Source organism: Coffea eugenioides, chromosome 10 (assembly GCF_003713205.1).
Source record: "Coffea eugenioides isolate CCC68of chromosome 10, Ceug_1.0, whole genome shotgun sequence".
Lineage (NCBI taxonomy): Eukaryota > Viridiplantae > Streptophyta > Magnoliopsida > Gentianales > Rubiaceae > Coffea > Coffea eugenioides.
In genome coordinates, this window is record NC_040044.1 from 4,930,531 (window position 1) to 4,942,535 (window position 12,005).

Genomic DNA, 12,005 nt, shown 5'->3' on the forward strand with positions numbered 1-12,005 from the left:
GCTGTTTATCGTGTGATTAGATGGATCTAAATGTTGCATGTTGGCCATCAGAACTCAAAAGAAGCTTTTGTAAAGTGATGGATTTTATTGGATTGGTTTGAATGTTTGTAGCATGACGCTTTCGAAACGGGTCCTGCTGTTTTTTTTCAATAGGCTCTATGGGGTTTTGCCGAGTGGTGAAGCCTGAAGAAAAGCGACACACTTTGTTGTGGAAACGGGTGGAATTTCAGTAGAGCAGGTATTTGATCCTGTGTACTTCGTTATCTGTCAATGAAGTAAAGCCAACGTCCCATGTTGTTGTTATGGGGCAAGGTTGCTTGGTCGTTTGGGATTGTTTCTGAAAGAGATCGTCTTCTTTCACCTCGTGAATTTCATGCCCCAAGAATGTTGAATGCCAGGGGCTATGAAGCAATTTCAAATCAAATATCAAAGTTGTTTGGTCTTGCATTTCTAAGACAGCCTTTGCGTTAGTTTAACGTCTGTAACTGCAAATTGCTCAGCAAAATTGAGGCTTTCAGTGACATAGGATGCAGTGGGGAATTTGTACCTCTAAACCAAGTGAAACTTCCTCCATGCATGCTGAAACTGTAATGAGCCAAGATGGTGGGGAAAAGAAGAAAGGTCCCTTTTTCTCTGGTCTTTTTTCCCTTTATCCTTGCAAAAAGTGCTTCGAGAACGAGTCCAGCCCATGCAAATCAACGCCCGTATATGAATCTCTGAGGAGGATGCTTCTGAACTGGCCCTTCCGTTCTTCTCTGCTTTTTTCGTTTTTGTTGTTTAGGTGGTCATTGGATTATTCTACAAGACATATATTTAAGCAACCAAACTAGTCCACCACAAATTAGAAATTCTGCATGACTTGTGTTTAAGCAATCAAAAGTAGCGGCCAGCAGGCTTTAGTTTAGTGATTGAGATTGAGATTCCAGGATTTAGATATATCTCAAGTTCTAATCCCCTTTCCCTTGGCTTCATCTTAAATTTCACTCATCCCCTACTGATTTTTTTTTTATTTATTTTAAATCAATCGAACTTTGTTGCTTTTAGCATAGCATATAGTCCAATTGAAACTTGGGATGATTTTGTATGCTTTTAGCATAGCATATAGTCCAATCGAACTTCAGATATCCACCATGTGAGAAGCTTTTGGTACACTTTTGGCCTGGTCTCCTCTCAGCAGATAGCTGCCTTCTTTGTTGCCAAGAGAGTTCAAGACTAGACCTTAGAGCGGCAGCAACCGGCAGCCTTACCTCATATGGTACAGCGCATAATAATTGTGCATATATTTATCCGGACTGGTCTACCTCTTTGTCTTCGAGTGCTAAGACCTATCAGAAATACTTCACCTGCACAAGAAGTTGTTTGTTTCATATTATACGCACGAAATACTTGATGATATAACAAATCTTGCAGCATGGAAAGCTATACGGAAGATACTCTCCTTTACCGGCTTGAGCAGAAGGCCGGTTACCAGTGTTCATCCTTTTGTTGAATTTTGCATGATCAATGGTAATTACCAACCCCTCATAATTAAGAAAACATAGCTAAGACTCTTTAGTATCTGGAGACCTCGAAGGGAAAGGCCATGAAAACACTTTTGATGTGACTTTTATTGATGTGCTATGTGACATTGACTGAAGGACGCGGTTCTCCAAATATAATGGTGCTGGTTGCTACTAACTTATTGTCCAGAAGCAAAAAGAAAAAGATTCCAATCGTATTGCATTCCATCCCTCAACCTCAAGTGTGTCTGGACAATTTTCGCAAGTTTTCTGCAGAAAGTGGCTGAAATCTCCCTCAGGTAATAAACTAGATCTTTCCTCAATCCGTCGAGTTAGATTTGGAGCAAATACTTGTAGCCTATCATTATAATATGTTGAGGTCCGCAAAACAGGTCCATTTAAACTGTGATTTTGTGTTTTTTTCAGTCAGAAATTTCACTCCTTCCAATTTCCACTTCTCTTACTAAACCGAGACGATAAACAGGCTAAAGCTGTTCGCCCGGTTTTAAATTTAGAAACAGCATCAGACACCAAGGGGTAAATTTGAGCCTCGAAATTGAGGTTCTTTTAGGATGGCGGAATAGCAAACCAAAAGTCGAGCTGGAGATTTTCTAAGTACAAATAAGCAATCCCACCTAGCTAAATTTGCCATGGAAATATTTGATTGTATCACTTAGTTCATGATTTGAATAACTATGTGTCTTCTACATTCTAGAATAACACACAAATTTACAGGGATGGACATGAAGGTCGAGAATTACACTAATGAATCACTAAAAAGTGCACAAGCAAAGAATGGTATAGACAACAGGACTTAGCTAACACGAAGGAACTGACGAAAAACCACAGGATACTTGAACAGTCATATAGGCAAATATTCATCTGTAAGAAAGTACTGCTTCGAAAGAATCTGAAAGGGAAAAGGGAAACGTAGTCCTAAACCTTCAAAAATTCATTCAGGAAGAGACTGTTCATTCAAAAATTCATTCAGGAAGAGTTTGTTCATTCAAAAATTCATTCATGTTAGTCCTTTTAGCCTTCCCTGGAGTAGTCTATAAATGCAACCCGAAAGAAGCTTACAAGGATGAAGAAATTGTTCCTACAAGCTGAGTAGGAAACATATTAAGCAATTTGAAATGTGGCCTTTGATAAAATTTCTGTTCTATTGCTTCTACGTATCAGAAATGTAGTCGGTGCTCCCCTAGTGCAGAAACATAGACATTCTGAAGCACACTCCAAATCCAAGGTTGGGCAAAATTGTCAGCGGAATTCTCTCCATCATGTTTCAATTTGATCCAACAGGGATCATCTTTATAGCAGCGGCTATTGGCATTCCAAGAAATCCCAAGCACACACTTGCAAACCACTGCTGCCAAGTAAGAGGGGAAGTGTTTGCAAAAGTACCAAGAAATTCAACAATTATAATTTGGAAGAGGACCGTGCAGCTGATCACAGCTACAAAAACATAGTTCTTCAGTATGCCTTTGAAGACATTTATGTTCTCCATTTCTCTGGAGCTAATCTCATTGAAAACCTGCAAGAAAAAATAATGATCGATTTGAATTAATAACACAAGAAGTTTTAAACAGAATCCCACCACAGACTAATCATGATCATCAGGATGTATTCTGCCAAACAATGAGCTATTTTAGTTGCTACCATTAGGTAGACTTATGTGGACAGCAACGCTCATCTTTCTTTAAACCAAAATCAGGAGATAGAGTCAGCAAGAAATAAAAATCAACTTGGACTACCTACCTGCTGGATGACATACCATGCTGCTTTAACAATTATTACTCTCTCTCGTTTTGGGGGAGGGGGGTGGGGGGAGTGATGAGAGTGAGAACGAGGGAAAAACCTTCTATCAATTCAGTGTTCCTTGAAAAATAGTCATGAACTTGAATTAATGAAAGCTTAGTGGTTTAACCACATTCAATTCCACTATTTGCTAAAATGGTTATCGTTCTAGTCATGCTCCGGAATTCTAAAGCAACAGGGACAAAGTCCCTGCATATCATCCTATACTTGAATAAGTCCTTAAGCATACCTGGCAAAAGACAAATGAGTTGAATATGAGGGTATTCAGAATCAAATCAGAATCAGAGCCATCAAGATGGAAAACTGATTTCCCTGATGTCTGAAGGTACCATATGATCACGAACTGATATATTGATTGCCCCAAGATATTCCTCCACATGACATTGCTAATAAAGTTTCCTTTCCTTCCTACTGGAGGTCGCTTCATCAAATCACCATTTGGAGGCTCTGTGGCTAGAGCAAGTGCTCCTAGTGTATCCATGATCATGTTGACCCATAGGAGCTGGACAGCCGTGAGAGGAGCATTGCCTGATACCATAACACAATGCCACCACACAAAAGTAGAACAAAAAAAAGTTCAACATAAGGATTCCATGATCTTGTATAAGAGGAATCTCAGGTGGAGATGGATAAAAACGTCTACCTGTCAAACAGGCTGAAGAAAAGTTGACAATTAGGGCAACCACATTTACAGTCAACTGAAACTGCACAAACTTCTGAATGTTTACGTAAACCGAACGTCCCCATTTGGCAACAGTCACAATTGTGGAGAAATTATCATCGAGAATGATGACATCAGCGCTCTCTTTAGCTACCTGGAATTTTTGAATCAGCACAGTGACGTGTCAAAAAGATTGCCTGCCTAACCTATCTCACAATGCCAAAAGTAGATACAAAAGCAGACAAACTGGAACAGCCACTAGATTGATCGAGGATGATTTATATGTTTCATTTTTGAATAATCACATTTTACTAAGTTAAGGTGGGACAAATTTTAAGTGAATAAATCTAGTTGCAGCAAAAGTGAGGCTGAATATTGCAATAGAAGTTCTTCCCCAACCCCCCCCCCCCCCACCCCCCAAAAAATTTTATTGCAATTGAAGCTTCAAAAGACAGAACAAGACAATAAACCTTATGTTAAAAAATCAAAATACAAGGCTAGTTGAACTCCAAGAGTAAAATTGATGGGACAGAAAAAATCATGACAAAAGTTCAAGAATGTATTACCTAAGAATAAAATCAAAGTTCTCCACATAATACCCAGGAATAAACTGCTTGACTTTGGATTATTGAGCATTCGATAAACAGAACGTATGCCATATCACTGTCCTTTCTAAAAGAATGTCCATTACTAGTTTACAGAAAATTCTAAATTAGCACTTGAGATTCTAAATCAGTAATGTAGTTCTAGAAATTGTCTTAAAAAAGAATCGAACAAGCTGCACGTAGCTGCTGGAGAAAAACATTTCAGGCATTAAGCATCACCTCAGTTCCAGATATGCCCATTGCAAGCCCTATATCTGCTTCATGAAGTGCAGGAGCATCATTTGTACCATCTCCAGTCACAGCAACAACATCTTGAAATGTGGTGCGCAAATGTCTCACAAGGGTGTGCTTATCCATTGGCGAAGAACGAGCCATGACCTGTCAATAGACATGAATCTGATATAGTTCCCTAAGGCATTCGGCAGTGCATGAAGCCAATTATAGTTGTTAATGAAAGCAAACAGCTAGTCGCAGATGATGGAGTTTTTCATTATTGCAAGGTAGAGATGGGAGGTTTTCATTACTAATAGGATTTAACACCCCACTAAATTGCCAATCTTAGCCTAGCTAATGGGAGCAACAAAGATTCTAGCACACAACTTCTGCAAATCCAGGCAGACAATTTCTCTTAAAAACTAACTTGATTTCTTACTATTGATCATAAAAGTTCTATTGTGGATGCCGAGGGCCATTAACGTGACTGCATCAATATTAGGTGACGGAACAAGAGGACTAAATTACAACAAAAAGCACCTGTAATTTAGGGATGATTTCTTGCAACTCTTCCTCACTCTTCAATCGAAAGTCGGGGCCTTCAATTGCTATGCCCTCGTCAGTCAAAATCCCACACTCTCTAGCAATTGCCTTGGCAGTATTTATGTTGTCGCCTGTGACCATCCGCACAGTAATCCCAGCTGACCTACAAGTTGCAACAGACTCCTTAACACCAGGACGTACAGGATCTTTAATACCTATAATTCCTATACAAGTATAGCCCTCAAAAGGGATTGGGTTTTCAGCCGAAACTTCACTTCCAATTTCCTTGTAAGCAAGGCATAAGGTTCGAAGAGCCTCAGAAGCAAATTGTTCAATTGTATCTTTGAGATGACTAATGGATGCTTCATCTAGGGGAACAATCTCTCCTTCTTTGTTCAGGACCTTGTCACATGCAGCCAATATTATTTCAGATGCACCTTTACAGTGTGCCCTGCAATCTCCTTCCTGAAGCTCCAATACCACACCCATACGCTTCTTCACAGAGTTAAATGGTTCAACTTTCACAAGTTTAGATGCTTGTCTCTCAGCCTGAAAATCCCCACCAAGTGAAAGACCGAATTCCAAGAGCGCAGTTTCAGTGGGTGTTCCCAATATTTCTATTTTTCCCCCTTCACACTTTACTACATCTCCTCCAGTATTGAAAAAGATAGATTGAAGCAGAATTCGGACAACAGAATCAGGAATTCCAGAGCAGATATTAGAAGGCTCCAGAGAGCTAAACACTGTACCGCAAATGCAAGTTTTTACAACAGTCATATGGTTAGTAGTTAGCGTACCAGTCTTGTCACTACAAATAGTTGTGGCAGATCCCATAGTCTCACAAGCAGCCAAATGACGAACTAGTGCTTTATCATTCATCATCTTCTTCATGGCAAATGCTAGGCTTAGTGTGACAGCTAAAGGTAAACCCTCAGGAACAGCAACCACAACAATTGTAACTGCAATAGCAAAATATTCAAGCATTTCCAGGGCATCATCCCCAGCCCAGCTCCAGTGTGGCCCTTCTCTTAATTTGCGGCTAAACAGTCCTTGTACCAGGACAGAAAACGTGATAACAGCAAAAAATAATCCTATTTTTCCAATAACGGTTGCCACTCCATTCAACTTCACTTGCAGTGGTGTCTCATCATCTCCTCCTTCACTGAGGGTGGCCATCAATTTACCCCACTGAGTTCTCATTCCAACAGTAGTAACAAGCATTTTGCAGGATCCATCTTGTACCTTAGTTCCAGAGAGGAGGAAAGGATTTTCAGCAGTAACATTAATTGGTTCACTCTCTCCTGTTAGGCTCGATTCGTCTATCAACAAAGAGTATCCTGAAAGAAACAGTCCATCTGCTGGGACCTGATCACCTATAGATAGGTGAACAATATCACCAGGAAGTAAATCATATATAGAAATCTTCTGCCTGTATCCATTTCTAGTAACATGAACAGTTATCTTTTTCTTTTCCTTATCCAAATCCTTAAATTGTAACGACTGTTTATAATCACTAGTTGCTGTCACGAAAACTACTAGCAGGATACTGGCAACAATTCCAAGTCCATCATGTGCACCCTTTGGCCAGCCCTCTGTAGCTATGCCAACAATCAAAGAGATAAGCGCACATACAGCAAGAATCATAAGTGTTGTATCCTGAAGAGCTTCCCAAACAAAAATCCAGAAACCCTTCTGTGGGATTTCAGTAAATTTATTAATTCCATAAATTTGTTTTCTCCTATCAACTAAATCATCAGAAGTGCTGATCCCATCAGGCACTGATGTTCGGAGTTTCCTCACAATACCTTCAACCCCTTCATGAACCTTCAACTTCCTCAAATTACGGCCTTCAACAATGGATCCTAACTCATCAGCGCATACTTGGAACCCTGCCGCTTTGACTTCCTCGGGTATGGTGTAACTGATGCCTGGAGTCATTCATTTTGAAATATTAATCCAAAATGTGAAAGCTGTGGAGTCATTCATTTTGAAATATTAATCCAAAATGTGAAAGCTATCATACCCCAAGTCATCAATTATAAGCAATCATAGTACCTTGAATGAAACTAAGAGCAGCTTGTGAAACCAGCACTGCAATTCTAAGCTTCTCCTACAATGTTTCAGAATGAAGTTCAGAACACAAAACACAACCGGATATGAATTCTAGATCAAATAATAGAAACCGACGCCAAATTAGTGGATCATTTTACCGAAAACATTGTTTTAAAATGTTATAAACTACAATAAAACACAAATGTTCCCTGAGATACTCAATTTGTCAACACAGTTAGCTAAGCTAGCTATTTTCAAATTGTCCTCGGAATATAATTCTTCCTTTTCTAAGATACCACAAAAAACAACAAAAGTTCCTGAAAACCAGAAAAGGGAATGAGGTATAGTCATTTTGCTACATGTAATAACTTTTACAGCTTCAATTTATAGTTCGAAAAAGACCTAATTTAGCTTTTCTTTTTTTCTTTTGAAAAATAATAGAAAAATCGAAACTATAATCTAATAGATAAATACGTTGAGTATGATTGTGAAGCCGATCTTAGGTGCACGGCAAGATCAATGAATTTCCCCTTGAAGTCTTCCACGCATTTCCATTGATGGAAAAAAAAAAAGCAGCTAAGGACGTTAAAAAAAAGAGTCAACCGAGAAGGCGAAAATACATCTTCGCTGCAATTTCTCAAACACATAAAAAAGAATCTACTTATTTACTGAAAATAGCAGAGCGAACCCGTGCTCGAGCTGGAAAACGCGAAAAAAAAAAAACAAAAAGCAACCTGATTGGAGCGCTGGATAGCACGAACTTCGAAGCGTTTGGACAGATTAGCCGTGAATCGAAACCTTCGTTTGCGATTTTTGACGAGCCAGCACAACTTCCTCCATCTCTGCAGCGCTTCTTCCGATGAGTTCTTCGCCTTCACTTCTCCGAAGTTCTCCTTCAAGTAGCTCTCCATCTCTAACCTGCTTAATATCTATCTATCTATCTACTTCGCTTAAAACCCTATCTTCACTTCATTTTACTGGCAGATCAACAACAAAAGTATAAGTCTGCTAGTAACTGAATTTTCGAATATTAATGGAAGCAGGCAGTTGATCTAAATCTAAGAAACTTCCAGATTTTTATTTTATGTAGAAAATGCAACGCTACGCTGAACTTAGGTGGAGGAGGAGGAGGCAGTTGAGAAACGTGGTTTCTGAATATGGATCTCGTTTGCTTGGTTTGGCATTGGCTTAGCTTAGATTTTAAGTAGCGGAATTTCCTTTTCCAGTTTCTGGTAACTGTAATTGGTATGGACTATGGATCTGTCAGTCAACGTGGCATGGGATACCGGTACGGACTATGGAACTGTGAGTCAACGTGTCGTGGGATACCACTACCAGAACGGGAGGAGGTAGATATTTAATTGAACAATTTAACCATCTACTTGCACACTTGTTTATTACAGCAAATTGTTGCTGTTCATGGGAATATAATCTAACAAACTCGGATAATTACTAATTAGTCAATAGGTAGAGTTGTTATCAAGTAGAGTTCAGTACCAATAGTACGCTATTCCACTAAAAATACCTAAACTCGAGCTCCAACTTGTTGAGTTTGACTTTGAATTCGAGTTTGAAATCGATAAAATCAAACTTAATAAGATTCTTAAGTTCAATTTTTTTTGGTTAAATTTAATAACTATATAATAAATAATTAAATATAATATTATAAATAAAAATATTCGATAAGACTTGACGAATACTTAGGGTCCGTTTGTTTCGGGTGAAAATGTTTTCCAGAAAAATATTTTCCTAATTTCCCGTGTTTGGTTGCACAAAAGTTACTGAAAACATTTTCCTATGTAAAATATTTTCACTCATCTTATGGAAAACAACTTCCCTTCCAAACTTACTGAAGTTGTTTTCCGAAATGCATGCATCCCGCCTGTAGTATGTTCCAAACTTACTGAAAACATCTTGTAGTATGTTCTTTTTTTTTTTTTAGTGTAAACAGGAGGACTCGAACCCAAGACCTCTTCCTTACACTCCCTCCCCCGTACCACCCAACCCAACTCTCCCCCTAGTATATTCAAAATAAAAAAAAATCTCATCCTGTTCATCCTATGTTAGTAATTAATTATGTATAATAGGGACATTCTTTTCTAGAGAAATTTTTAGCAGTGAGAGTGCAAGATATATGTCACAATAAGCATTGCATGTGATTGATATTTGACACTAAATGGCCAGCAATTTGTTTATTGCTTAAGGAGATATTTTTTATTCATATATACATTTCTCCAAGATTTTTTAAAGTTAAACAATGAGATAAATTTTCTTATTTTGCATGGGAAGAAGTATGTAGTTATAATGTGTAGAAAGTAAAGATAGAGATAAAAGTGAAAATATTTCAAAAGTTAAACAAACACCAGAAAAATGAAGTAAGAAAATATTTTCAATAAGCTAACCAAACACCTGAAAATGATGAAAGGGAAATGATTTTCATGGAAAATTACTTCCACGGAAAATATTTTCCCAAGGAAAACATTTTACTTCCAACCAAACAGACCCTTAAATTTGATTTTTTTCATCTCGTATTTGACTAGAAAACCCTATCAAATAGCTTAAGCTCGACTTAAAACTCAATCACCGTTAAATTCGAGTCATGTCTTTGATCAAGTCATTCGTGAGTTTTAGTAGACTAACTTCATTAATTTACACCCTCAATCAATACTAGTCACTGAACGCTATATTTGCGAGTTAATTTCCAAAATAATAATATAATTACATAAATTATTTCCCGATGTAATACTTTCTCAAAACTATTCCTCAATTTAATACTCGTGAGTCGCAGACTTGCAGCAGGTGAACAAAAATATAAATTATATTTCAAAAGTTTGTAATTACAAGGACATGTTGACACAACATTTCCTCTACCTTTTTCTAATTTATTACCTTGTTGTCTAACCTCTGTGCTTTCTAACTTTATCCCACTACAAGTTTTTTCATCTGTTCAGTACTCTTGAATATTTCTTGTCCTTTAACTCAAACAAACATTATTGTCTTCCACCTCTCCATTCTCAATTAATTGGTTATGCTTCTAGCTGAAGTACTAGTACTTAGTAAAATGCATAAGTTTTTATCACATAATTACTAATGTGATTATTACACTATTTTATTGTTAAATTACGATATACTCAAGATGATTGCAATAATGGAGAAGTGAGATTTGAAGGATATTAATTTTGGGGATTTAGCTGAATACAAAACTTGGTTTGGCTGTGGGAAAAGCTAAATTGTTTTTGGGAAAAGTTAAATTGTTTCTTATGAAGATTTGCTTGATAAATTTTTTCTAATGAGAAAATCTCAAATTTTTTGAATAGTTAAATCCAAAAAACATAGGTAGAGGGATAGAAGGTAATGACGCTTTTGGCATGTGAGGAACAATAAAGAGCCAAGTTTGGTGTATATAGTTTGTCAAACAAACCACAAGGAACATTAGATTAAGGAATAGTTTTAGAAAAGTGTTCTACTAGAAAATAGTTTTGATTATTACATTATTTTGGAAATTCATTCCTATATTTGCTACTAATATAGTGGGAGCAAGTAGGAACCCTATCTTCATGAAAATAATTTGAATTTGTTTATAATCACTAATGGAGGACCTTGGATATTGATTTATGTAGACTTCTTTGGTTATCTACGATTTAAAAAAAAAAAAAAACTAAGATAGTCCATAACAAATGAAGTGAACTTTTAACTTAGTTGGTCAAAATTTTTTTAAAAAAAAATGTAATTGATGGCCTAGATAAGTCATTTTGAATTTAGATGAATGAGATTAGTTAGAGGAATAATTTTAAATCTGACAAAATTTGTTATAAGATTATTTTGATTCTTTCTTTTCATGGAATACCAATTTTTGTTTTTTATTTCCAATTTGTGTAAAATAGAACTTATAGAGCAACTAAAAACAGTTCGCAACTTACAGATTAGGTCAATGTAGAAGTGTTTCTATTAAGGGTTTTAACTTGCTTTTGCATTAAAAATTTAAGGTGAATAAAGTTGTGTTTCTATAAATTAAGTCGTGTAAACTTCATCAAATTTTTTTAAAAAAAGGAAAAAAAATGGTCGGGTTGGTTAGTAAAATAGTATGCAATTTAGAAACCCTTCAGGGGAAAAAATGGAGAAAAAGTATTAATAAAGTTTGTCTAACGGCTGCTTCAAAAAAATAAAAAACAAATTAGATCTCTACTCTCGACCATAATCCTTCTCTTACTTAGGTTGGTCTGAATTCCGAGACGGGACATTTCTTATGTCTCGACCATATCACACTGGGCGATCATTTTTCAAATTTTTTTTTTCAATTGGCAACATCTCCATCTACTCCACTTTTATTCCTACTTTAACATATTTTAGGAGGTAGCTCAATGCGTCACGAGGAATCGGTAATCTTACTCCTACTCGAGCATATTTTAAAGAGATAGTCCAACTACGACATAAAGAATTGATGGGAATTAAAATAACTTTGACACACTTGTATAGATTTGATGATCCAACTGAATCATGAGTAATCGATAAGACTATACCACCTTTAGAACAAAGGTTTGAATGCAATGTGCACTTTTATGAATTCGGAGAAGTGACGAAAAACAAGTTTTGAATCTTAACCTCTTCCTCCAC

General features: G+C 36.9%; 1 protein-coding gene across 1 annotated transcript; it reads right to left on the reverse strand.

The window, feature by feature from the left end:
• Positions 1-2,473: 2,473 nt before the first annotated feature.
• On the reverse strand, positions 2,474-8,624 carry LOC113748725 (calcium-transporting ATPase 1). The gene is made up of 7 exons (XM_027292270.1): positions 8,126-8,624; positions 7,395-7,449; positions 5,337-7,267; positions 4,803-4,961; positions 3,961-4,132; positions 3,547-3,845; positions 2,474-3,033 (listed from the first exon to the last, which is right to left on the reverse strand). Exons 1-7 carry the CDS (start codon positions 8,300-8,302, stop codon positions 2,785-2,787), a joined length of 3,042 nt encoding a protein of 1,013 aa, XP_027148071.1. The 5' UTR covers positions 8,303-8,624; the 3' UTR covers positions 2,474-2,784.
• Between the last annotated feature and the right edge of the window lie 3,381 nt (positions 8,625-12,005).

Bases quoted from the DNA above. Each gene is read 5' to 3' on its own strand.
- LOC113748725 (XM_027292270.1), bottom strand. From the start codon at position 8,302: ATGGAGAGCTACTTGAAGGAGAACTTCGGAGAAGTGAAGGCGAAGAAC. The intron at 7,450-8,125 runs GTTGCTTTTTGT...GAAACATTGTAG, and splicing joins CTATCCAGCGCTCCAATCAG to GAGAAGCTTAGAATTGCAGT. The intron at 7,268-7,394 runs GTACTATGATTG...GAATGACTCCAG, and splicing joins TGCTCTTAGTTTCATTCAAG to GCATCAGTTACACCATACCC.